The 24,750-nt window shown below is 54.2% G+C and overlaps 1 protein-coding gene across 1 annotated transcript; it reads right to left on the reverse strand.

Annotated features, from left to right (window-relative positions):
- Positions 1 to 1,033: 1,033 nt before the first annotated feature.
- CLDN14 (claudin 14) lies at positions 1,034 to 1,755 on the reverse strand. The gene has a single exon (XM_037040642.1). The coding sequence runs from the start codon at positions 1,748 to 1,750 to the stop codon at positions 1,034 to 1,036; it is 717 nt and encodes a 238-aa protein (XP_036896537.1). The 5' UTR covers positions 1,751 to 1,755.
- Between the last annotated feature and the right edge of the window lie 22,995 nt (positions 1,756 to 24,750).

Here is a 24,750-nt window from a genome sequence, read left to right on the forward strand (position 1 = left end):
GGCACAAGCAGGGCTCCCTCAGGGCACATCATGGGCGTGTGTGCATGCATGTGCATGTGTTTGTGCATGCATGTGTGTGTGTGCGGTCACGTACAGCTCCCTGACCTGGTGAGTCGGACCACAGCCAGCAAGCATCAGCGCGATCCTAAAGCAGGCAGACTTCCCTTGGCTTCCCAGCAGCCCTTCTGCTAACGGAACAGTCAATAGACTCTCGTCCCTGCCCCGATGGCTGCTGCCATCGTGCTTCCGTCCATCCTACTGAGGCCCCGGGAGTGAGCAGCGCCCCTGACCGGGCTCCCTGCCAGTGCCTGGAAGGCCCAGCTACCAGGCAGGTTTCGCTTTGTTCCTTTCTCCTCCTGAGGGGCTTCCTTATGACGGAGGAGGGGGGGAGCCTGCTGCTTACTGGTAGAAAATGACTGTGTCTTTACTTTGTGATTTAGGACAATGACCTTTATCCCAGGGAAGTCCTGTTCTTCCGGCCCTGCCTCAGAGGGGTTAGCCAGGATGTGGCATCTGGTTAGGGTGGGTGTTGCCCAAGCCTCCTTTGGATGGATTGCTGCCCAGCCCCCCTCTGGCTTTCCAGTCCCGCGTCCTGCGGGGCCCTGGCCACTCCCTGAGTGTCTCCAGTGCTCTGCGATGCGGTGCCCCAGCGCCCCACCGTGGCTACCAGCACCTTCGCAGGCAAAAGGTCTGGACGCAGAAACCATCCATTTCATAAACAACCACATCCAAAAGGTGTATTCCTGTGTCCCAAGCAAACCCCACTGACCAAACTCCCAGCTGCTTTCAACTCGGCTGCTTTTAAGTCGCCCACATAAATACGTGAAATAAATACAAAAACAGAGTTTCTTGCTTTAGTCTTTGGTATACAGAGCTTTTCTGCTCTTGTTTTCCCTGGTCCCCTGTGCTCCAAGTCCATTTCCTCATGTTCACATCCTTCTTTTGGGCACAAAAGCAGCCCAGGAGTAAACTTTGTGCCAGGGTCCTGGGTCCTGGTCCCTCTCAGGGCTCAGGGAGGGACAGGCCTGGGAACTCACACATAGTCACTTAGCCTGTAACCGCTGTGCGTGGCTGAGATGACCGAGGGGGCCCTGTTGTCCTTGTAGGCAGCAGGTGGCCGGTAGGAGGGTACCGTGGCTGTGGCCGTGGTGGCCCTGGGCGGGGCGGGGTAGGGCCTGGAGGGTGCCTCGTCCTGGCAGGACAGGCAGAGCAGGGTGCCGCCGATGATCGACAGGGACGAGGAGATGAAGCCGAGGTACAGGGCCTGCCCAATCTCGTACTTCATGCTGCTGGGCAGCAGGGGGTTGTAGAAGTTCTGCACCACGTCGTTGGTGGTCCAGGAGACAGCCACCATGCAGAGCAGGCCGGCCAGGATGAAGAGCACACCGCCCAGTATGGCAAAGGTGGTCTTGGCCGGCGTGCCCTTGGCGCAGCGCGTGCACTTCATGCCGATGATGGCGCAGGCGCAGGCGCCGCCTGACAGCAGGCAGGAGATGACCATGAGCGCGCGGGCCGCCTGCAGGTCACTGGGCAGCGCCAGCAGCGAGCGGTAGATCTGGCACTGGTAGATGCCCGTGCTGTGCCACACGCACTCCATCCACAGCCCCTTCAGGTAGGACACAGCCGTCAGGATGTTGGTGCCCACATGCGCTGTCCTGCGCCAGTGCGGCAGGATGGTGGTGATGAGCGTGCCCACCAGGCCCAGGAAGCTGAGCAGGAAGCCCAGCAGCTGCACGGCTGTGCTGGCCATGGCCCCGGGTGGCTGTCGCGCTCGCTCAGGTGCCCGCCGGAGTCCTAATGAAGCCGGGAGGCGGAAGGGAGAGAGAGGACATGGGTTAAATATTATCTCGGTGCATTTATTTCTGCCACGGAAACCGGGGTTTCCATAGGCAGTGGGTACGACAATCAGCATACTTAAAAAAATAGTTTCCGAGACGTCATTGGGTGAATGACTGAGCTGCTCTTCTATGACATTTTTCCTGGAAGTGGTGACAGAGGGCGGCTGGCGGGCTGAGCCCCTGTAGGACCCAGGGAAGGGCACGCCAGGGCATGATTTCTGATCTCTCCGTACTTACCAGGCACGTGCGGGAAGCTCTCCCTCATGCCCACCCTCAAATAATTCTGCACCCCTGGACCCTCATTTTATTCTGTGTCATCAGTAACCACTCCAGCTGTCGGTCCATCAGCAGACGGACCGACAGTGTTCACGTCTGTGTGGCTCATGATTCAGGTAACGGCCCTGGACTGACTGGTGAAAGCAAAAGATCTTCAGACGGTTTGAGTCTCCCTGGAGTGCTCGGGGAGGGCGGAGTTTAGCAACCGTAGGTCAGATGCTGCCTTCCAGAATCCCAGAGCTAGATGTGACCTTGGAGACTGCCCACTGACGTCAGGGGGCACGGATTACCAAGGTCGCCAGCTCCTTAGGTGTTGCAGCCAAGACCACAAACCAGTGACTCTCCTGCTCAGCCGGAGGGGCGCCTCATACCCCTCTGTAGCGTGAGGTGGGGTTCATGGTCCCCAAGCGTCTTCTGAAGGGAGAAAAGCTTCTAAGCTGCTCTAGCTGGTGTAGCTCAGTGGATTGAGCATGGGCCTGTGAAGCAAAGGGTCGATGGTTCGATTCCCAGTCATGGCACATGCCTGGGTTGCAGGCCAGGTCCCCAGTAGGGGACACATGAGAGGCAACCACACATTGATGTTTCTCTACCATTCTTTCTCCTTCCCTTCCCCTCTCTCTAAAAATAAATAAATAAAATGTTTTTTGAAAAAGCTTCTAAGCTAATGAAGTCACTTCAGTATCCAACACTGGTGAAGCTTTCAGTAGGCAAAACCTGCTGCTTTCTTGTACGGAGAAGAGAAATGCCCTGCACTTCAGCAGGAAGGCTGCAGGGGGCAGCACTGGGCTGGCAGGGCATCTCCCAGGCAGCTGCTCCGGGCCGCTGTCTTTGGGGACCCACAGCCTTCTTGTCTTCAGGTCTGGGCCGCAGTAAAGACATCCCCTACATTGCGATGACGGACTTGTTGGTTGTAACAAACAAGTGCTACGTGCCACCATCATCATTTTTTCAAAAGATGGCTTTTAAAGTATGCAGAGGCTTAAATGTCTTGGCCTTGTGGCAGGCAGCCCCCAGCTCCATCCAGGTGAGCACACAAACAAAACCAGGCAACAACAAAACGATTCGGTGCCCACAGGACGTGCGGTGGTCCGACGGGGGGTGGGGTTGAGGCTTTTGCGGGTGTTTTAAGTGATTGCTCGGCACCGGTGTCCTTGCCCAGATGCTCTGCTGATTGGCCACGTGCCTCTCCTCGAGATGCTGGCTCTCCTTGGGAAGCCTTCTTCCCTCCACTGCGCAAGTGCACTCTGTGCAGGTGCTGAGCTCGGGGCTGGGGAGACCCCTGTCCCCCCTACCACACACACACACACACACACACACACACACACGCGCGCACAGTTACTGCTGTCCTAGGTCTCAGCTGGGAAGGAGGAGGGGTCCTTGAGGAGGCCGCTCTGGTGGGCGGGGCCAAGGCTGCTGCCCCCACCTACCTGAAGCACCTGGTGCCCATGAGAGCTGACGGGGACGTGCCCACTTGCTGGGCCTCAGCGGTGGCAGGCGCTTCCCCTGCAGGGGCACAGGCTGCCCAGGGTAGTCCCCGCAGCACCCCAGTGTTTTACACGCAGGAAACTGGCTGGAGGGGGTGGAAATTCCAGGCCTGGCCTGACCAGCCCTTCCCATGGTTTATTTGCTCCTTCACACGCCGTCTCTCAACCCATAGGAGTGAAGTTAGCGTGAGAACCTGAGGGTACCATCCTTGTTCTCTCTTCCCTGAAGACATCTCAGAGCTGGGCCTGGTGCAGTGGCTCAGTGGCCAGAGTGATGGACTGTTCTGCTTTGCTTAAGACCTAGAGGGGGTCTGGGTCAGGGCACTTTTAGGGTTGAAATCAGGACAGTCCCAGGCAAATCAGGGCGGTTGGTTCCTCCAGGCAGCTTGGAGGTGGAGGACTTCTCCAAATGGCTTCTGAGACCCTCCCAGTCCCGCCTGAGGTCTCCTGCTGTCTGACGGGCCCCACAGGCTGTCCCTGGTCCAGGACTCTCTGAGGCTTCTCACAGCTCTTGTCTGTCAAGGTCAATGTCCATTAACTAGACTGATCCTAAGGAATGTGGCATGAAAGCTAAGCCTGCTTGACCCATTAGTCTAGGGAAGTGGACCAGAAGTTTATTGGAGGTCTGAATATTTATGGAGAGCAATGACTGCTAATTTTAGAAACCATTAGGTTGCTATTTTTAAACAGGTGCTAGAAGGACTTGCTAATTTAAGAAGTGAGTGTTAATGAGCCCCCAACTCCCAGACACCAGCCCCCACCCCCTTCCCCTGGAGTTACCCACCCGGGGCTGCTACTGGCATGAGGTCGTAATTCAACTTCCCAGGGACGACTTTTCATTTTGGAGCCATTTGATGGAAAAACAACTTCAAATGAATAAATCCCCTCGGAAACCACACAAAACTCATCTCTGACGCCCTGGAAGGACTTCTCCCCAGGGGGTGGCCTCCCAGGAGGGGCAGTGCGTGTGGGGCTCCACTGGCTGTGTTGGGGGCCTGGCTGCCCCTGGGGGCTCCCCTTTTCCTGCAGACATGCCTGTGCTTGTGGAAGCGTCGGCTAGAGAGACACGCACCCAAGACAAACAGGGTTCCGGGAATCAAGTCCCATGAAGACCTTGTCTGGCTGGGTGGGTGGGGCTGAGGTACCAAGGCGGTGCATTTCAAAAATCAGTGTTGGGTCTTGCATTCGGGTTCACAGAGCCCCCAAAGCACAGTCCTGGGTGGCGCTCAGCGGGCAGGGCTCGGCGGCCTGCCCCAGCCAGATTTGGGGCAGTGTTTCCCAGTGACTGCCACCTGGGGCACTGTGTGGCCAGCTGTCTTGTGTGGAGGACAGGTCAGTTCCAGAGAAGCTGGTCACTGCAGGACTTCTCACCGCTCCCCACGTGCACAAGTGTCCGGCTAGTCTCCCAGAAAGGTCTCCCACAGGCTTTTCTGAACCTGACTGGAGACATCCTCCCCATAACTTTCCCACAGGAAAACTTGAAGTCGCATCACCTTGGCAAGTGGACTTAGAGCCTGTCAGCCCTTTGAAAGGTCAATGGAGCAATAATGAGATAGGGTTGCTAAAAATAAAGACAATTTGATTTTCCAGAGGGTAACTGGGCTCAAATAGGAGGGCCAGCAGAATGCTCTGGTTTTTGCCCTCAAGGCTCTGAATACCCTGGGGCTATAAAGTGAAAATCTGCGTTTCGAGGGGGAGCTGTGAAAGTCCCATCCTGAGCGCTGCTGTGCCCCCCAGACTGATCTGGTTTGATGAACTCCAGACCTGAAAGGCGAGAGTGTTTTTCCTTCTAAAGTTTTATGTTGTCTCTGTCCTCTGTTGTCTGTGAGCTGCATTTTCTCTCTCATCTTCACCTGAGGACATTTTTTTCATTGCTTTTAGAGGGAGAGTAAGGGAGAGAGAGAAACCCTGATGCGTGAGAGAAGCATCGGTTGGTTGCCTCCCATACATGCCCAGGCTGGGGATCAAACCCTCAACCTCTTGGTTACAGGATGACCCTGCAACCAACGGAGCCATACCAGCCAGGGCCATGTTTTTTTTTAAAGGCAAGAAGGAAGAAAGGGGACGGGGGTTGGGGGACCGGGGGGCGGGGAGAGAGAGAGAGAAAAGAAAGAGAGACAGGACCCTTAGGCACAGGGCAGAGCCCCATCTCCACGCTCCGCCCCCAGCCTGCCTGGACCCCAGCTGGGTCAGCTCTGGAGCTTCTCTCCCAGTTAGTCGTTATTTCAACAGCAGGGGTCAGTGGGGATGGCCTGGCTGGGACAAGGGACAGATGTGTCATTTGCCCAGCCCTGCTCTTGCTCTATTGCCGTCCAGTGTCCCTCGGCCCCTGGGAGGAAGGGCTTTCCTCTGGACACACGTGGCTCCTTGGCCACTCCCCTCACAATCGCTGGAGGAAGTGTCAGACCCGGGGAAGCACGGTACAGGCCTTGCTTGTTGGAAGTTTCTTTACCCGGAACCCTCTGGGCCCTCCTGTCTGGGGGACGCATTGAGGGCTTGGCCACTCATGCCTCATTTCAGGCGTGGCAGGAGCGGATTCTGACTGCCCTGCGGTAGGAGCCATTCCAGAAGGGTCAGCACACCCGCGTCTGCCCTGTGGGCTCCTGATGCCGCAGCCGACAGCTCACACTTTTGTTTCCTAGGGTTACGTCGGGAACAAGAGGTGCTGCCTTCGAGGACCCCGGCCTTGCAACCTTGCAAGGGGGCAGAGCCGCCTCACCTTGGATGCTCAGCGACTTAAGAAAACGTCTGGTTCAAATAACTCTTGTCCTTCCTGACCGCCCTTCCCGACTGATTAGATTTCCCATAAATGCTAGAATCCGGGGACTGAGAACAAACTCCAGGGAGGTCTGGGTTCACCCGAAGGAGATGAATCAGCAGAACCACCTGCAGGAGGGAGGAAAGTGACTTCACGCCACATCAGAATGAGGCGTCTGCAATGAGGAATTCCTAAACGCGTGTGGTTTTTCAGGGCGAGATTCTGTGCTTCTTAATAACGGACAAAGCGACGGCTGTCTGTCCTGGAAGCTCACTCTGGAGGTGCTATTTCAGTCCATCTTCTTGCAGGACAGCCTGCGAGTCACGAGAAAGTGACCGAGAAAGTGACCGAGAAAGTGACCGAGTAAGTGACGCCTTGGAAAAACCACTTCCTGCTCATTCACGGGGCGGGGGGGGGGGGGCCGCCCTGTGAAGGGTTTGGCTCCTGAAGTGTCTGGGTGACTTCTCAGACTGGCAGGCATCTGTATTTCGAATTTGTGAGGCCTCCTATGCCACCTGCCCAGGGAACCGAAAGCCAGCACTCTTTCCGAGAGAGGCAGAGACAGAGTAACTGCGTGGTCAGCGTGTTACAGCGTGGTGTTAGGGGTGCTGCTGTTATTCAGGAAAACCAGCGTGAAACATCTCGCCCAGATCGTACAGAAGTGACGATGTCCAGATGAACACTTTGCCCTCTGTTTTGGACAAGGAAGGAAAAGTCCTTTTTTCTCGACCAGAACTGGTCTGGGGAAAGCCATGTCGTTCGGATGGAAGTCGTGGCGAGCGGTTAAAAGCTCGAGGGGCCGCTTCCAGTCCAGCGGCTGCGCAGGCTGTTCATGCAGTGAGAGCAACGGCGGCGTCCCCGTGGCCGCAAAACCCTCTCGGCCACTTCCCGGGAGACACTGTCTCTCTCAGCAGATTTCACCAGCGTCCACAAAAGAGGTGTCAATTGACATTTAAAAACGGAATTACCGACTTTCACTTGCTAAGCACATCGGTGCTTAGTGTAGCTGCTTTTCCTGACACGATCTCTGTGTTGTCCGTTTTTCAAAGTGCAGGGGACTGAAAACTGGCTACACAAGAAAAATGTTAGAACAGGAAAAATCACAGATTGGAAGCATATTGTCTCAGGTGTCACAGGATCATTAGGGGTGCCATTGTTGACGTGTTCTGTGGGAAGGCTTTGTATAAGAACGCGACGGGATGAATTGTGTCCCCAAAGAGGACATGAGGAAGCCCCAACCTCTGGTGCCTCCGAATGGAACCTTGTTTGGAAACAGGGTCATTGCAGGCCAATGAGTGAAGACGGGGTCACACAGGGGTAGGGTGGGCCCTAAACTGGTGAGACCGTGTTTAGGGGATGGCAGCCACGTGAAGACGCAGAGAAGTGGGGAGGTCGCCACGTGAGGACAGACACAGTGATGCGGCCACGAGATCACCCAGGTTGCCGGCAGCAGCAGAAACTGGGAGAGCGGATGGACGAGAACCTCCCTCGGATCCTCAGAAGGGACCAGCCCTGATGACACCTTGATTTTGCACTTCCGGCCTCCGGAACCCCCAGAGAATAAGTTGGTGTTGTGTTAAGCCACCTTGTTTGCGGTTTGTGGTGCTTTGTTTCGACAACCCTGGGAAACCCCTACAGGGGACTCGCTCTCACAGGAAGAAAGCACTGGGGTCCGACCAGGAGGGGTGGGGCCCCTTCCAGAAAGGCACTGAGCACGGTCTGGGGGCTTCACGTCTGTCTCGACAAGGTCAAGGCAGTAGTTAGTTTTCCCCACGTCCCCAAGTGTGGAGGACAAAGTCCTCATGGAGGGGAAGAATCTGGAAGGTCCTCTGCACTTGTGAAAACTCGAGACCAAGGGCCAGCTACCGTGAGGGGTGGGCCAGCAGCCCGGACGATGCCCTGAAGAGGTGCGGGCTGGGTCCCCAGGCGTGAGGGGCGGCTGCTCAGCCGAATGGCAGACCTTTTCAGGCCGCTGTCTGGTTTTCTTAAAGCAACAGATCCTGGTTTCTGAGACCACAAAAACCCAGATGTGGGGTGCGGGCCAGGCTTAGACAGGGTGACTAGACAGTGGCCCCAGCTCTCCCCTGGACATGCAGTAGAGCTTGGTGGGGCCTCTCGTTGGGACTTCCATCCAGACAGAAAAGGCATTGTCCCAGCCTACTGCACAGCCCCGTGAATAAGACAACTATTCTGTGAATTTTGGAAGCTTGTGAAAATTATTTATGTGAGCACTGTGCTGGAAATATATTGCTGTGGTGAAAAATGTGGTGTCAAATGAAAACATAAACTGAGATCCACTCATGCTAAATAAAATACAGTTGAAAATGGTGTTTGATGCTCATTCTCCATAAATTTGGCCTTTCAGGCCCAGGTGCACAGAAGCTGTTACTAGTAATGGTAAAACAATCACAGCTGGGTTTGCTGGGCGCTTCCTCCATGCCAAACATCTGCTAAATGCCTCTATTAGTATTAACTCATTTAATCCCCCACAGGTCTGCGCTGTGTGCATTCTTGTCCTCATTTACCGATGGGGAGACTGAGGCTTGGAGAAGCTCAGTAACTTGTGCAAGGCCACACCTGGGCTGAACCAGGGAGCCCAGACAGGGGACCCCTGTGATTGCCCCGGTCAGAGGTGCTGGCAATGACGAAGGTGGGTGCTGGGACGAGGTGGGTTTCCAGACCCATGGGCAGGTGAGGTTGGCTGGGTGGCTCAGCTGTGGGGCATGANGCTAAATGCCTCTATTAGCATTAACTCATTTAATCCCCCACAGGTCTGCGCTGTATGCATTCTTGTCCTCATTTACCGACGGGGAGACTGAGGCTTGGAGAAGCTCAGTAACTTGTGCAAGGCCACACCTGGGCTGAACCAGGGAGCCCAGACAGGGGACCCCTGTGATTGCCCCGGTCAGAGGTGCTGGCAATGACGAAGGTGGGTGCTGGGACGAGGTGGGTTTCCAGACCCATGGGCAGGTGAGGTTGGCTGGGTGGCTCAGCTGTGGGGCATGAAAGCTGGGGGTCACCGACCCTCTCAGGCTCTTGTCCCAGGCACCTGGGAGGGTAGAGTTGCCAGGTACCCAGCAGGTGAAGACAGGGGGAGGAAGCGGGGCTGGATTTGGAGGGTGGGGGGCAGAGAAGAGTTTTCATTCTGGATGAGCCGAGTTTGGGAGGGCTCTCCCCATCGGGGGGTGGGGTCCCACAGCTAGGTAGCCATTGTATGTGCCGAGTTCAAGGAGCAGGCTGAGGTGGACGAGTCCGCCTGGGGCTCAGTGGCACAGGTGTGGGATTGAAAGCCCCGGCTGGGATGAGAGGCCCGGGGAGTGCAGACTGGGAAGAGCAGGAGCCCCAGACTGACTCTAGGAACCCCCAGCATCAGAGGTTGGATGAGGACCGGATGAGGAGGGGGTGGGAGGGGCCCGAAGGAGAGTGGTGAGGGGCGGAGTTCCAGGTCCGAGAGAGCGCCACTCATTGTGTTGGGTCATCAAGTAACTGGGGCACAGAGAGGTGATCGTCACTCAGAAATGGGAAGGAAACTGGAGACCCTGATAAGCAGTTTCGGTGGAGTGACTGGAATGGGTCCAGGAGAGAATCGGGTGGGGCACAGGAGGGAATGAGCTCAGAGAATTCGTTGCAGGGCTTGGACTTCCACGGGAACCAGGAAATGAAGCAGCAGTTGCAGGAGGGGGTACTCAGTCTGGGGTCCGGGGGCCATGGGATTCAGAGCAGCTATCTGTCACCTCAACGGAGAAAAAAGGTGTGTGTTTCAGTGTGTCAACCTGCCACTGAAAACAAGCATTTCCTTGTGTCGTGAATAGAGGCAGACGCCTACAGCAACATGACCAGTGCCTAAGACTTGATGGTCAAGAGAAGCCAATGACGGTGTGCATTACAGGCGTTCGGGTGCCTGGAAGGGTCATTTACCAGTGATGCCACTTCAGAACCATGGGTGGGGGACGAGACCCTGCTAGTCCCATCACTCGGTGCCTCGACGGAGAAGCACATCAATTACCATAAATAAAATGGCTTTAAGGTAGCTTGATGACTGCACTTCAATGCGTATAGTTGACTCCCTTTAGAATCCTGTGTATCACTTTATACACATACAAGAGATGCTGCCCGGCTAAGAGACGCATGGGCTTCTCTAGATTGCGAAGGGACCTGAGACGAGCCACCAACCAGCCCAATAAACAACCACCTCACGACGAACACCAAGAACAGACCAGCTGAAACCTCTGGGGGCAGGGGCTGTGGCCGAGAGAGGATTTTTGTTTCGTTTTGTTGTTTGGAAGACGAGAGAAACGGAAGCCCTTTTCATCACCCCTTTGGGATGATCTGGTGGGAAGGGAAACATTGCTGACGAAGAAGAGGTGTCCTTGCAGAGGGGACAGCGAGACCCTGAGACACACCGGGGGAGGCTCGGATAGAGTGCAGACACCTCACTGGAGAAGGGGAGGGCGCTGGCGCAGGGAGCCTGGGGGTGAGGCGGTGGGCCCTGGGGAGGTCTCGAGGGTTCCAGTTTTCTCAGGGGGCTAGGATGCTGTGTTTGGAGGGAAGACGGGGAGGAAGTGTCAGAGGTCGGAGTGGAGAGAGGAGGGCTGCCCGGGTCACCTGGGACACAGGACTGAGGTCAGCAGTGGGTGCCCTTGTGAGGCGAGCCCTCTCCAGCACAGGCAGGGGCACCATGCGGCCTGTGGGGACAGGGGCTGGACTGAGCTCAGTGGGGTTTTCCTAAGAGGGAGTGAGGGAGGGGAGGGGCACGGGAGGGGTGCGAGTGTGTGCACAGGCAGGTGAGTGTCCCCGTGGGCAGTGGGCTTGGAGCTGGGAGGCTGGGAAGCAGAGAAGGACAGGAGATGGTGGCTGGAGACCAGGACACTCATCTCGGCAGTCGTGGTGTCTCAAGCAGTGGAGGAAGATTGTTGGAAAGGGCGGGCCCCCCCCAACCCAGGAGGGTGGAAGGAAAGGCCAGGGAGGCAGAGGAACTGGCAGGAAGGCCCAGCTGCGGGTGAGGAGCCCTTGTGTCTGCGAAGCTGAGGTGCATGAAGAAGGAGCCAGGTGAGGCAGAGGAAGGGCGTGGCCCTGGGCAGGGCTGGGGGCACTGTTCTCTCTGTGGTCCAGCACGTCCAAGGTTCGGTCTGACTTCTGCTCTCTCTCTCTTCCATCCACAGGGCTGCCCTAGAAATCCGTCTGCTACTTCTTTTTCCCAAGACACCCATCTCTCCTCAACACCCGATACCCTGGTCTTTTCTGTAGAGCAAGAGGGTAATGGGGGATGGTGGCTTTGCACTTGGGAGGCAAGGACGGAGCTGCGGGGACGGGATGACGTCAGAGCTGGGAGGCGCACGTGTAGCTTGCCTGGCTGTGTGACCCCAGATAGCACCACAGGTGGAGGAAGTTATGATGCGGATGTTGTTTCTCTACTTTCCTCCCCACTCTAGCTCACCTGCCCAGGCAGGTGGGCAGGGAGCCTCCTGGTGTGGGCGTGGCCCCAGGGAGGGGCTGGCAGCCGCTTTGCCCCAGTTTCACCTTCCCATTCCCCTGACTCTGTGCGTTCCAGCCACCTGACCTGAAGGCAGGGGCTCTCCACCCCCCCCCCCAAGGTGTTGGCACCCTTGGGGAGCCTTACAGAGACCCGATGCCCTGGACACCCTGAGAGCACAATGCGTCATGGAAGACATTCTCTGATCTAAGCAAAAAAAAAAAAAAAGATTTTTAAAAATCCTCACCCAAGGCCATATTTATTGATTTTAGAGAGAGAGAAAGGGAGGGAGAGGGAGAGAAACACCGATTGGCTGCGTTTCCTATGCGCTCTGACCAGAAATAAAACCCACGACTTTTTGGTTTACAGGACGATGCTCCAACCAACTGAGCCACACCGGCCAGGGTGCAGGAAAATGATTTTTAAAACACAAAAATTAACATTTGATTTTTAGTTGATCTTAGAAAAGGCTAACTGGAAAACAGGAAATATTTATAGTAACATTTTTATGGCCCCAAAGAGAAATCTGGGTCTCTTTTTTTTACCAATTTCTCTGCTGAGAGGCCCAGGAAGCATGGGTCCCATCACGCAGACGGCAAGCAAAGCCCAGGAAGCGTAAGAGACTTTTGCGAAGCAGATGGAGCCAGAGGGGAATGGAGGCCGGCTTCCAGTCTGACTGATCTGGGGCACACAGCCTGGCCCTCCAGGACCCCCGCTGTTTGCGTCCCAACAGCCGCTTCCCAGGGCCTCTAGAAGATGCTGAGACAACACATGTGGAAACCTGGCAGCCCCGAAGGGAGGACACCTGGCAAAGGCAAGGCGCGTGCACTGAAGTTTTATCGTCGATGCAAATCAGTCGGTTCCTGGGGCCACGGAGGCGACCCAGACACACGGGCAGGGCTTGGACCCAGAGCTGGATGCTGGGCAAATGTCCTCTGGTTCCCAAGACTGAGAAGCTAAACCGAATGATTAAGAGATTTTGCCCTTAAAAACTGCGGGAATTAAATTTCTTGGTGGGAAAGGGCAGCCAAAAGCCAGTGCCCTGAGTGGCTCCAAGGTTTGGGGACCCTCTCGGGACACTAATCCAGGTTGCCTTTGACGTTGCCCGTGGCCCTCCCAGCAGGCCCTGGCCTCGGCACCTGCCCTGTCCAGACCTGGGCAGCTGTTGGGGACAAGGGACCCCAGGTGGCTGGAGGGTTAGCTCACATATCAGATGGCATGGGATTTCCTCTCTTCAGTACCATTTTTCACCTTTGTTAAGTGAGATCCATCACGTTTTGCCCCTGCTTCTCCCCCGGTCAGAGTGTGAGTTTGCATGCGTGTGTGCTTTCGGGGGAGAGGTGTGGTTGAGGGGGGAGGGGAGGGCAAGGCTCCCAGGTCTGGGAGCTCTGACCACTCACAGAGCACAGTGGAGGCTGTGCTGACCCACTCCCCAGATGACGCGACCTCACAGCACTCTCCAGATTCCGTCCTCGCGCACAGTTGCGGGTATGGCCAATGAATGAGTTCTCACAAACACCCAGGATCCAGGCTCTTGTCCTTCCAGGCTGCTCAGGAGCCCGGCTGCCTCCACACTCTGCTGCTTGGGGACCCCCAGCCCCCCAGGCCCAGCTGCAGTGCCTGTCTGCAGAGGGACATGACCACTTTGCTCAGAGGATGCTCGCCTGCCCACAGCCCTGAGACAAATGACTGTCAATCCCAAACCCTCCCAACCCACAACAGCCCCAGACTCACATGCAGAGGTCAGAGATCGCTGAGTCCTGTTGGCCTCATCGGCTCCCTGGCCACTGGAACCCGGCTGGTGCCGGCCCCGCAGGCACGCTCTGCCCTCCTGTCTTCCTTTCTTCCACCGACTGGAAGCTTCAGGACCCGGGTGTCTGAGAGAAGAGTGTCCAGACAATTACTGTATACAGCACACATGTCATTTGTTGGGCGGTTAACTGCCCTGCGCCCGAAGGAGGCAGCAAGGCCCAGGCAGACATTCAGGACCAACCAGAAATGTCGTTTCTGTACTTCAGAGGAATACCTGATGCACCTGTGCACAGTCACCTCCTCCCGAAAACACCCTCTGGTGACTGTTCCAGCTGGCGTTGCAGGCCGGCCGCTGTTCTTCCCGGCTGCCTGCCCGCGATCCCTGTGCTGGTCCGACCTGTGCCTACTCACTCCTCTGGGTCCCCGTTCAGGGCTCCCCAATGAGCAGCCCCATTCCTGTGATGACAACAGACCCACAGTGGACCTCCACAGTGGGCCCTCCTGCTGCCCTACTTGTCCGTCCTCCTCTGAGCTGGTCACCTGGCCATCATCTCCACACTGCCCTGGACTTTCAGCACATTGAGCCACTCAGTTTCTCGACCTGCAGGCTGCCACTGGCTGTGGACGCAGGCTGGCAAATTTGGACCAGTGTGCAAATGTTTGGGGTTGGGGGGTCACCACGGCAGATAGGGCCAGTTTGGTGACATCTGTGCAGGGAGTGGAGCCAGGTGGGTCATCGGCACCCTGTGGAGCGAGGGGCTTTTGGCTATGAGCTGGAGATGATGGACATGCTGAAGAAGGTGCTTTTCTTCGGATGTATGAGAGTTTGTCCTGAGAGTCCATCAGGGCTGGGACTAGTCCTTCTGAAAGCTCAGACACAGCGCCAAAAGGCGGCCAGGGGACCCGGGCTGTGCTGGGAATGCCTTCAGCGGCGGGTCATCTGGAGCCAGAATGGCCGAGAACCACCACGTGACTCCACTTGCAAGAGCATCCCGATCTCGCGTCTCATCGGTTCCACTGAGGTGCCCCAAGGGCAGGGACTCGGGGCTGCGATCCTTCTGTGGCACCCAGGTGCCCTAGACATGGATCAGAGCCGGTCCCTGTGTTCCGGGCAGTGCGTGGTGACGGCAGGGAGGGGGCGCGTCCTGGGTGTGCTGCGAACTCCGAGCAGGGGTTCGGAGTGTCTGTGAAACGCTTTCACTGAGGGTCCATCTGCAGCCCAAGGCCAGGCAGCATCGTGCTGTCTCATCCCTGGAATTCACCGTCATGAGCAAGATTGTCTCTTCTTGTTCAGGGTCACCCCAGGCCCACACCGAGCCCTTCCGTTTAGTAAACACACATGTAATAAAAGGCAACCACATGCTCTGTGATTATATGCTGGGGTGTTTTTGGAATAAAATATATAATTTTGGTTTTGGGGTCATTTGGCCACAAGTAGCACATTTAATATAAAACCGCCATCGATTTCTTGGCACTCAGTGGGTCTACTCAGGGAATACGACTGAGAGAAAATGCAAATCCCAAGTTGTTTTAAATACACCGTGGTATTTTAGGGTTACTGTATTTGACAGTGAGTGAAGTGGATGTAGTGTGATGTTTCGAAGACTTTTTGTCCAACCTTCATTCACCCATCTGCACTTTCCCTGGAACAACCGACCCTGTCCTGGCTGAGGTGTGAGCCCTCCCAGGCCTGTGGCCCTGGCCCGTGGCTCCTGATGGACAAAAGAACCAGCCCTGGGCCAGCGGGGAAACGAACTGAGTGGGTCCCCATTTACACTTTTATTCCCAAAGGCTCCGTGTGTCTTCATTGGGCTTGGGCTCCTTTGGCGTGGACAGGGCAGACTGTTTTTGACTAAACTCATTTGGTAAGGGGCAGGAAGGGTCTGAAATTCAAATGACACACTTGTGAAATACAACTTCACCTTTGCTTGTCTGGGGCCCATAACTTAGCTGACAACAGCCTCAGCAACAGACATTTTGACACAATCCTGTATTTGCTAATCGCTCTTCTGTGCTCTGAACACAGGAAGATCCCACTTTTTGAATGAGGCGGATACCAGGAACTTCCCAACCAAGGTTCCCAGGGCTCATCTAAAAAGTGACAACTGAAAAAAATCATATCTTCAAATATAAGAGATCAAAAGCAGTGAGTGGGGACTCACGCTGATACTGGCACACCCATGTCCTTAGCAGCGTCACTCCCAACGGCAAGAAGGTGGGAACAGCCCAGGTGTCTGCTGACGGACGGACAAGAGAAACGTGGTCTGGCCGCACCCTCTACTAACATTCAGCCTTACAGAGAACACAACTCGGACACATGCCGCAGTGTGGTGAGCCTCGAAGACATTGTGCTAACTGAAATAAGCAAGAGTCGAATGTTGTATGAATCTCCATCTACGAGGTGTCTAGACCAGTCACACTCACAGAGACAGATGGCAGAATGGTAGTGCCAGGGGCTGAGGGAAGGGGGCGGATGGGGAGCAGGTGTTCAATGGGTGTTGGGTTTCAGGCAGGAAGATGAAAAAGTCCTGGAGACGGGTGGTGGCAGTGGCTGTGCGACGATGTCAACAGACTCGATGCTTTGAGCTGGACACTGGAAAGTTGGATGTTATGCACATTTTAACACAAACACATGCTCGCAGAACACACTGGTCTTCCACGAGTCATTCTGAGTTGGCCCGCCTCTCCCACTATGTCTCATTACACTCCCTTCGTTTACCTGGCAGGAGCTCCATTGGAATAGATGTGCTCGGGTAGCAAACAAAACGACACTCGCCTCCTCTGTATTTTGGCTAATTCTGAGTCCAGCCAAATGCCAAACCCAGGCCCTGGCTCGCCTGTGAGGTGGCCTGCCTGCAGCGAGCCCTCCTTTGCTTAAGGGCACACTGTGATGAGGCCAGCCCAGCCTGATGAGACCAGCCCTGACGTCACTTAAAGGGGCTGCCCCAGGCGGGGCCCAAGAGGGTTGCCAGGTCATCCATCTGCCAGCCTGGACAAGGGCCCAGCCCGTCCTGGGCTCCACCTGATTGCTACTCCCTGAACGCACAGAAGGTCAGGAGATGCCACGAGTCACACCTCTGGGGCCCCCTGCCTTGTAATTTATGAAGGACTTTCACACAGGCTGTGATTTAGCCAGACAATGCAAATGAGGCCACTGTTGTCATCGCCAGGCATCTCGTCCGGCCCTCACATCTGGTCACAAGATCTGGGCCTCGCCGTGGGCCTCTGACCTGAGCCCTGAGCTCTGTCCTCTGCAGCTGCCAGCTCAGAGTGGCCTGCCCTCCCTCGAGCTGTCAGAAGAGGCAGCTGCCTGCCGGAAGCCAGCCGCTTCGGGGTGGAGCTCTGCAGGCAGGCCCTGAGCATGCCACTAAGGGTCGCTGACCAGCAGTGTGGGGCTCAGGCACAATTTTCTGGAAGTCATTCCTCTACTCCCAGTCCTAACTTCTGTCCATAACAGTTGGAGGACCAGGATTCCTTTGCTGGGCCCTGTCCTGATTACCTGCAAAACACCTCGGTTGTGGCAGATTGGGTGGTGCGTGGATGAGGGACTCAGAGACACCCTCAGAACCATCAGCCTCTCTCCACTGGGAGGGAAAAGCTCTGGACACCAAATTTGGTAAGTCTGGAGGCTGCTTGTGCCCTCCCCGCTGCTTCCTGTTCCCACTCCCTTCACACACACATGAATGTGTGCCCACATGAATGTGTGCATGGAGACACATAGAGACAGATGCATACATTCTTTCCTGAGATGACTTTGCATAGCTACAAAGCCCAATTTTTCTAATTCTCTGTAAATAAGGTAAAAAGGAGAGACACTTTGAGTTGGAGAAAGACCTTCCTCTCATGGTGTTAAGTTAGGAGGCCGTGCGCCCTTCACCATTTTCAGGACAAAGCAAACTAATTCAGGTCGCGTGGACTGCAGGTACATTTCTGGTTTGCTGGGCTATCCTTGAAGCCTCCCTTCTAAGGTCTGTGCCTGAAAACCAGACACTTGAATCTCTATGGTCAGCTCCTAATCATCCGGAATCTCTTTTCTCAGCTAGAGGCCTGTCCCAGAAAGAAGTTACCCCCAAAATCAGAGAGAACACACACAGCTTGTGAGAACAGAACTGGAGTGGATGTTTCAATGAGTCAACGAAAGTAAGAGAGGGGCCCGGCGTCAAACCCAACACTGTCACTTCAGTTTCCAAGTGCCTTTGTTTTTTCATGCTGGTTTTGCGGACAACAATGTTTGTGGAGAAAGCTGCCCTTGCCATGGGATCTTGCTGTGTCCATTGAACGAGGTAATAAAAACCATCTGCCTGAAATCCTTTTTGGAACAAGAAGGGATATAAACAAATAAGCAAATGGTCCTAAAGGATTGGGAGTGGGGAGGCCCTGTTCTCTTCCAGAGCACCCACTCTGTGCTCAGGGTTTTTGTCAGGGCAGTGAGAACAACATTAGGAAGAATTAACCCGTGAATTCCTGTAATGGGTTCAATACTGTCCCTCTGAAAACTCATGTCTACCTGGAACCTCAGAATGTGATCATCTTTGGAAGCAGGGTCTCTGCAGAAGTAACCAAGGTAAGGTGAGGTCATGCTAGGTTAGCTTGGGCCCCGAATCTATGGCTGGCGTCCTTATAAGGAGAGGAGAGGGGACCCAGGAGAGAATGTCACGTGAAGATGGAAACAAAGATTGCGGTGATGCGAGTACAAACCAAGGAAGGCTAAGGCGTGCTGGCAGTCGCCAGAGGTTGGGAGACACAAGGAAGAGCCTGCGGAGGGCATGTGGCGCTACTGACACCTCCTTGCCTTTGGACTTCTGGCCTCCACAGCTGTTGTTTTAGGCTCCCTCCCTCGTGGTGATTTATTATGGCAACCACAGGAAACTCCCATAGCCCTGTTCTGGCTGGCAGCTGTTTGGGTTGGGCCATATTAGAACCAAGAAGAACTCAGTCAAATTCTTGGCTCTTAAGTTAGGAGCTGAGTCCAGGAATAAGACAGAACTGACCTTGACTTGTTGAGTCAGTGATTTTCTCTTTCTTTCTTTCTTTCTTTCTTTCTGCCACCTAAGAAGAGTCCGATACTCTATTGGGCTCAAAGAGGAAAGAGAGCGTCCTCAGAGTGAGCAGCTGGTAAGAGGCTGAGAAGGGGCCCGGGTCTCCTCCTTTTGGTCTTAGGGTCAGCTCCATAGAGAGGTGAGGTCACCCTAAAAGTCCCAACTGAGTGGGGGGTCTGTGAAGAGAGAAGGCTGCTCTTCTGGCAGCCCTGGGAGGCAGGGCAGGGAGGAAAAATAGCAGGAAATACTAGATTTTTGGCTTCTGATATCCAATATATGTTTTCAGCAAGACAGTGCTCTTGAAAGCCAGGCATTGGCAAGAGCAAGTTTTCAAAATTCTTTGAGCTCTATTACCATATAAAGATCCAGGCTTGGAGATCTGAACTCTGATGTTCTTATAATCTGGGAAACTCAGGACACCACACACACGGTTCTGCCATGAGGAATGAGAGGAAGGGCCGTGCTTCCAGCCCTGGTGGATGAGGACAAAAAGAGAGGCTGGAAGGGGAAGCCAGTGGTCACATGTGTTCATCCTACTTGCCTCAAATGGAATGTCCTGGGGAGACCCCAAGGAAAATGGGGTTTCTTCCACTCTATGTTTGCAATCATCAGAGGAGACAGCCCCATCTCAATATGGGGGTGAGTGAAGGGTGGCAGGAAAGTGGATGGATGAAATCAGTCAGCATTCCCCAAAGCCTGTGTTCCTCTGCAGCATGGAGAGGACCCAGGGATCCTCACATGTCCCCAAATCAGGTTTAGCAAACAGCTAAGGGTCAAAGTGTGAACCAGTGTGTGGAGCTCACCTTGGCCAGGGATGGAGCCGGCATCCCATTAGACCTTGGGCATGGGGCTCCAAGGTGATGTGGTCACATGTGAGAGCCTCCAAGGCTATGCCCTCAGTCCCCAAGCAGACCCAACTCATGCACCCCACTCTTTCTTCACGGTCCCTCGAGCCTCCCTGTGCTCTGGCTGCCATCTTGGATCAGAAGGTCAAGAGGAGAGAAACTCTGATGAGTTGAACTCTACCAATTAATATTTCTCCAGTGGGGTCTGTTTTGATCAAGGGTGATATTTCAATCAAAGAGGATGGAGATAATTTTAATGACAAATTAAAGTCCCCTCTCGGGACTTCTGCCAAGATGGAGGCATAGGTGGAAACACTGTGCCTTCTCCCACAACCAAGTTTGAATACAACAAAGGTTTGGAGAAACAAAGACATAGCCAAAGGACAGAAAATCGAATTATACGGAAGTCCGACTACATCTAACCGTTCAACGGGGACGGTAAGAGGGGCGAAGCCAGCAGCGAGCAGGGTCGGGCAGGACAGGTCCCCCGACCTAGGTGCGCAGGCAGCCCGGAACCAGTTGGGGTGCGGGGCAGACTGACAGTGGTCGCACATTCGCGCACAGTGAGACGGACCACACAGGCCCCAGGGGGCGAGGGCTGACAGCGGTGGCACACTCGTGTGCAGTGGGACGAAACGCGTGGGCCCGGTGACGGCAGCAGCTGTGGCACCGGTGAGGGCTGCGGCGGCAGGCGGCAGACGGCAGATGGCAGATGGCAGATGGGACGCCATAGTCCCTCTTTGACCCTGCCCCCACATACAACGTCACAATCCAGCGACTTAGTTGCCCTGCGCTAGTGAACACCTTAGGGCTCCGATCCTGCTACGGAATAGGCACGAACAGCCCAAAAGATGGCGCAAGAACTCAAAGTCCCAGAGCTGATAACTCTCAGCGACCGAGAAATTGCCAGCCTCTCAGAAGCACAATTCAAAACACTGTTTATCACGATGCTAACAGAACTGGTTGATTATAGTCACAAATTAGAGGAACATATGAAAGCTAAACTAATTGAAATGAAGGGAGATGTCCAGGAAACCAATAGCGATGGAAAGGAAACTGGAACTCAAATCAATGGAATGGACCAGAAGGAAGAACGAAACATCCAACCAGAAAGGAATGAAGAAATGAGAATTCAAAAAAATGAGGAGAGGCTTAGGAATCTCCAGGACACCTTTAAATGTTCCAACATCCGGATTATAGGGGTACCAGAAGGGGGAAAGAAACAGCCATGAGTGGAAAACGTATTTGAACAAATAATAAAGGAGAACTTCCCCAGTCTGGCAAAGGAAATAGACTTCCAGGAAATCCAGGAAGCTCAGAGAGTCCCAAAGAAGTTGGACCCAAGAAGGAACACACCAAGGCACATCATAATTACATTAGCCAAGACTAAAATGAAGGAGAGAATCCTAGAAGCAGCAAGGGATAAGGGGACAGTCACCTACAAAGGAGTACCCATCAGACTGTCAGCGGATTTCTCAAAAGAGACCTTACAGGCAAGAAGGGGCTGGAAAGAAGTATTCCAAGTCATGAAATCCAAAGACCTACAGCCAAGATTGCTTTATCCAGCAAAACTTTCATTTAGAATGGAAGGTCAGATAAAGAGCTTCTCAGATAAGGTCAAGTTCAAGAAGTTCATCATCACCAAGCCCTTATTATATGAAATGCAAAAGGGACTTATATAAGAAAAAGAAGATGAAAAATATGAACAGTGAAAGGACAGCAAACACACAGTTATTAACAACCACACCTAAAACAAAAGCAAACCAGGAAGACAGCTAGATCAGGAGTGGAACCACAGAAATGAAGAACACATGGAGGGTTAGCAACAGGGGAGTGGGAGTAGGAGAAGGGGGGAGAAGGCACAGAAAATAGCATAGATGGTAGGTAGAAAATAGATAGGGGGGAGGGCAAGAATAGTGGGGGAAATATAGAATCTAAAGAACTTGAGATGTGGTTATAAACTAAGGGGGGAGAATGGTGGGGGAGGGAGTGTGCGGGTGGAGGGGAATGAAGGGGGGGAATAGAACAACTGTAATGGTATAATCAATAAAATATATTTTTTAAAAAGAAAAGAAAAAAAAAGAAATGTAAAAAAATAAATAATTAAAGTCCCCTCTCTGTTGCTGTGGGAGAGAGGCTCACGAGAAAGAGAACTAAAGATGTTTGCGGCCCCCACACACCTGCATGGTAGAAATGAGTCTGAGTTCTCCCCACCGTGGCATGGAAAGATGTTGGTTATGGGCTGAACCACACAACGCCCCAAATCTCTATGCCGAACTCCTAAACCCCAGCACCTCGAAATGGCTGTAATTGGAGATGGGGCCTTTAAAAAGGTGACAGAAGTAAAATGAGGCCAGATGGGTGGGCCCTCCTCCACTGTGACCAGTGTCCTCAGACACCGTCACACAGCAGACATGGAGGGAAGACTGTGTAAAGACAGGCAGAAGTGGGAGTGACACTGCCACGAACCAAGGGACATCCAAGGGGGGCAGCCAGGGTCCAAAGCTGGGAGAGGTTCAGGGGAGTCTCCCTGGAGCTTCAGAGAGAGCGCGGCCATGCCAACAACTTAATTTCTGACTTTCAGCCTGCAGGACGACGACGAGAGAATTGCCAGTATCGACCCCCCCAATTTTTGCTACTTTGCTGGGGCAGCCCTAGCAGGTTAAGACACAGCACATGACAGTACCAAGGTTTCTGGAGAACTGTGCTCAGTCTAAGTGATTGAGAAGCCTTTCTCCTGAGGGCAAAGTGCAGGCTGAGATCCACCCAGCGGGAATTCAGGGGATCCCACCAAGCGTCCCTCTCTCCCCCTTCCTACTATAAACCACCTGACTGGATCCCTAAGAGCAAATACCCCCATCCACTCAGGGCTCCTTCCCACCCAACTACGGAGGGAGGAAAAGAGCCACAGAGAACACAAGTTTTCTTTGCTTTCCAACAGGAAGCAGCTCCGTGCCTGTTTTCTTTTCTCTTGCCTTCGAATTGATCTTTCGTATCTCCAGTAACTCTTATCCTTCGGCAAACTCAAGCAGGCCCAGTGAGAGCTCTGAAAATACTGAACTTCAAAGGCTCCGCACAAATCACCTTAAAGGCCTGACTGGGGCCCAGGAAAGCCACAGTGAGGCTGAGAGATCACTCCTTACGTCGTCGCCGTGTAACTGAGATGTTGTTCACCCTCATGGGGCACGTCTGTCACCTTGACAGCCTCCTCCAGGGTCCCAACTACCTCGAGACACCCATGTGATCCACCCTCCAAGGGCTGAGTTAGGAGCTCATCCCCTGACCTGCTGCCAGCAACATGATGTTAGTCCAGGGGCGAGATCGTGGGTGGCCCACGGGGGCCGTGGCTTCATTTCCTTTAATGCTTCCAGGGTTGCATTGAAGGGAATGGATGGAAGTGATGCTTCTTCGTGGTGGTCAGTCTTCAGCCTCAGCCACTGGTGGTGACAGCACAGAGTGACACTCTTGACAGGGAGGGGATGCTTTTGAGAGCCAGGAGAAGTGTGTGTGGAGAGAAAGGAAAACAGCAAAATGATAATAATAACACTTCCTCTTCTTGGGTCCTGGAAGATTAGAAGCTCGATGTTTCCTCCTTCCTGGAATTGGATTTTACTTCTCTTGTCTGGATCCATCTGTTAAAGACCAATGGAAGAACCGATGGGAAAGATACCTGCAGGGTAGCCGACCGGTTGAATGAAGAGAGAGATTTCCAGTCTCACGTTGGATGCATGCATCTATGTTGGGCAAACCTGTGGCATGTGTGTGCTGCTGCCCAGCACGGTGTCAGGTGATGGGAGTGTGAACTCGGGTAAGACAGACAGTGTCGCACAGCTTTCTTCCCCTCCAGCCAGGGACAGACACGTGCGTGGGAGCTGGCTGCAGCAGGACGAGCCTGAGAAGGGTGGGAGCCCACCTAAACTGGGTCCTTCAGCTCCAACGAAGAGGTCATCAAACGGACCCCTGCTCTGGGTTGGCTCAGCGTCACCCCTTTGCAACATGGGCCTCGTGGGGGCCGAAATCCAGCCTGGGCTCAGCTGGCCAAGCCCTGCTCCCCACCAGAGGGGTCGGGCCCTTTGATCAAAGCACTCAGCAGGGGCACCTGTAATTCAGCTGCCCAGACAGGGGTGTCCTTTTACAATCTGTCTACCTGGATAAGTCACCCTTTAAAAAAAATCCTCACCTGAAGTTGTGTTTTTATTGATTTTAGAAAGAGAGAAATGCGGGGGGGCGGGGGAGACATTGATGTGGGAGAGAAATATCGATCGGTTGCTTCCCGTATGCACCCTGACCAGGAGTCGAACCCGCAACATTTTGGTGTACAGGATGGTGCTCCAACCAACTGAGCCGCCAGCTGCTGGCCCAGGGCTGGAAGAGGCACCATTTTTCCTGCTATGCACTGTCTCGGGGAGCATGGCCAAGAAAAGACTGTGTGTGGTTGCTTTTAGGAAATTTCACTGAGTAGGGGGAGAGGACATTCGTGATGGCAAGTAAGGGACATGACACACGCAGAGCTGGCAGTCCAGGCAACCCTGACACTCATGGAAAGCAGCCTCTACAGTTTCCGTCTTCAGTCCTCTCCCACTCGGAAGCCGCAGGGGAAACCGGGATGGTCGCCCGGCAGGGAGAGGCCAGCATGGTGCCTTCTCCTTGAAACGCCCAACCCCGAACTGGAACCTCTTCTTCACAATCACTCGGTGCACATCTAATAATCAGGAAAAAATCTTGAATTTCCGGAGAAGGCTCAGAAACCTCTCCCAAGCGGTGGCTGCCACGATCTGCTTAGGAACGACACAGACCAGGGACTAGAAGACACACAGACGGTGAGGAGCAGCGAGCCACTGAGTCGGCTTTCTCCTCAAGCCTCCTGCGTTCACTCCCTGGAGCTGCTGTGACAAATAAGCACAAACCGAGTGGCTTCACACAACAGACACTTAGTCTCTCATTGTTTAGGGGGCTAGATGTCCGAAATCTAGGCTTTGGCAGATTTGGTTCCTTCTTGGGGGCTCAGCGGGGGAATCTGTCCGGGCTTCCCTCCCCACTTCTGGCCGTTGCCCGCAATCCTTGGAGTTTCTTGGGTAGCAGATGCAGCCCCCGGATGTCTGTTGCTGTCATCATCCATCTGCGTCTGTGTCTTCTCCCCTTTTCTTACAGGGACGGCGTCATATTGGATTAAGAGTCCTCCCTCCTTCCCATATGCCCTCATCTTAACTCCACTAATTACATCTGCAATGGCCTTATTTCCAAAGGAGATCACACAATGAGGGTCCATGAAGGACAGGAATTTG

The sequence above is a fragment of the Sturnira hondurensis genome, unplaced genomic scaffold, assembly GCF_014824575.4.
Source record: "Sturnira hondurensis isolate 20B ecotype Veracruz unplaced genomic scaffold, ASM1482457v3 Scaffold0002640, whole genome shotgun sequence".
Lineage (NCBI taxonomy): Eukaryota > Metazoa > Chordata > Mammalia > Chiroptera > Phyllostomidae > Sturnira > Sturnira hondurensis.

Bases quoted from the DNA above. Each gene is read 5' to 3' on its own strand.
- CLDN14 (XM_037040642.1), bottom strand. From the start codon at position 1,750: ATGGCCAGCACAGCCGTGCAGCTGCTGGGCTTCCTGCTCAGCTTCCTG.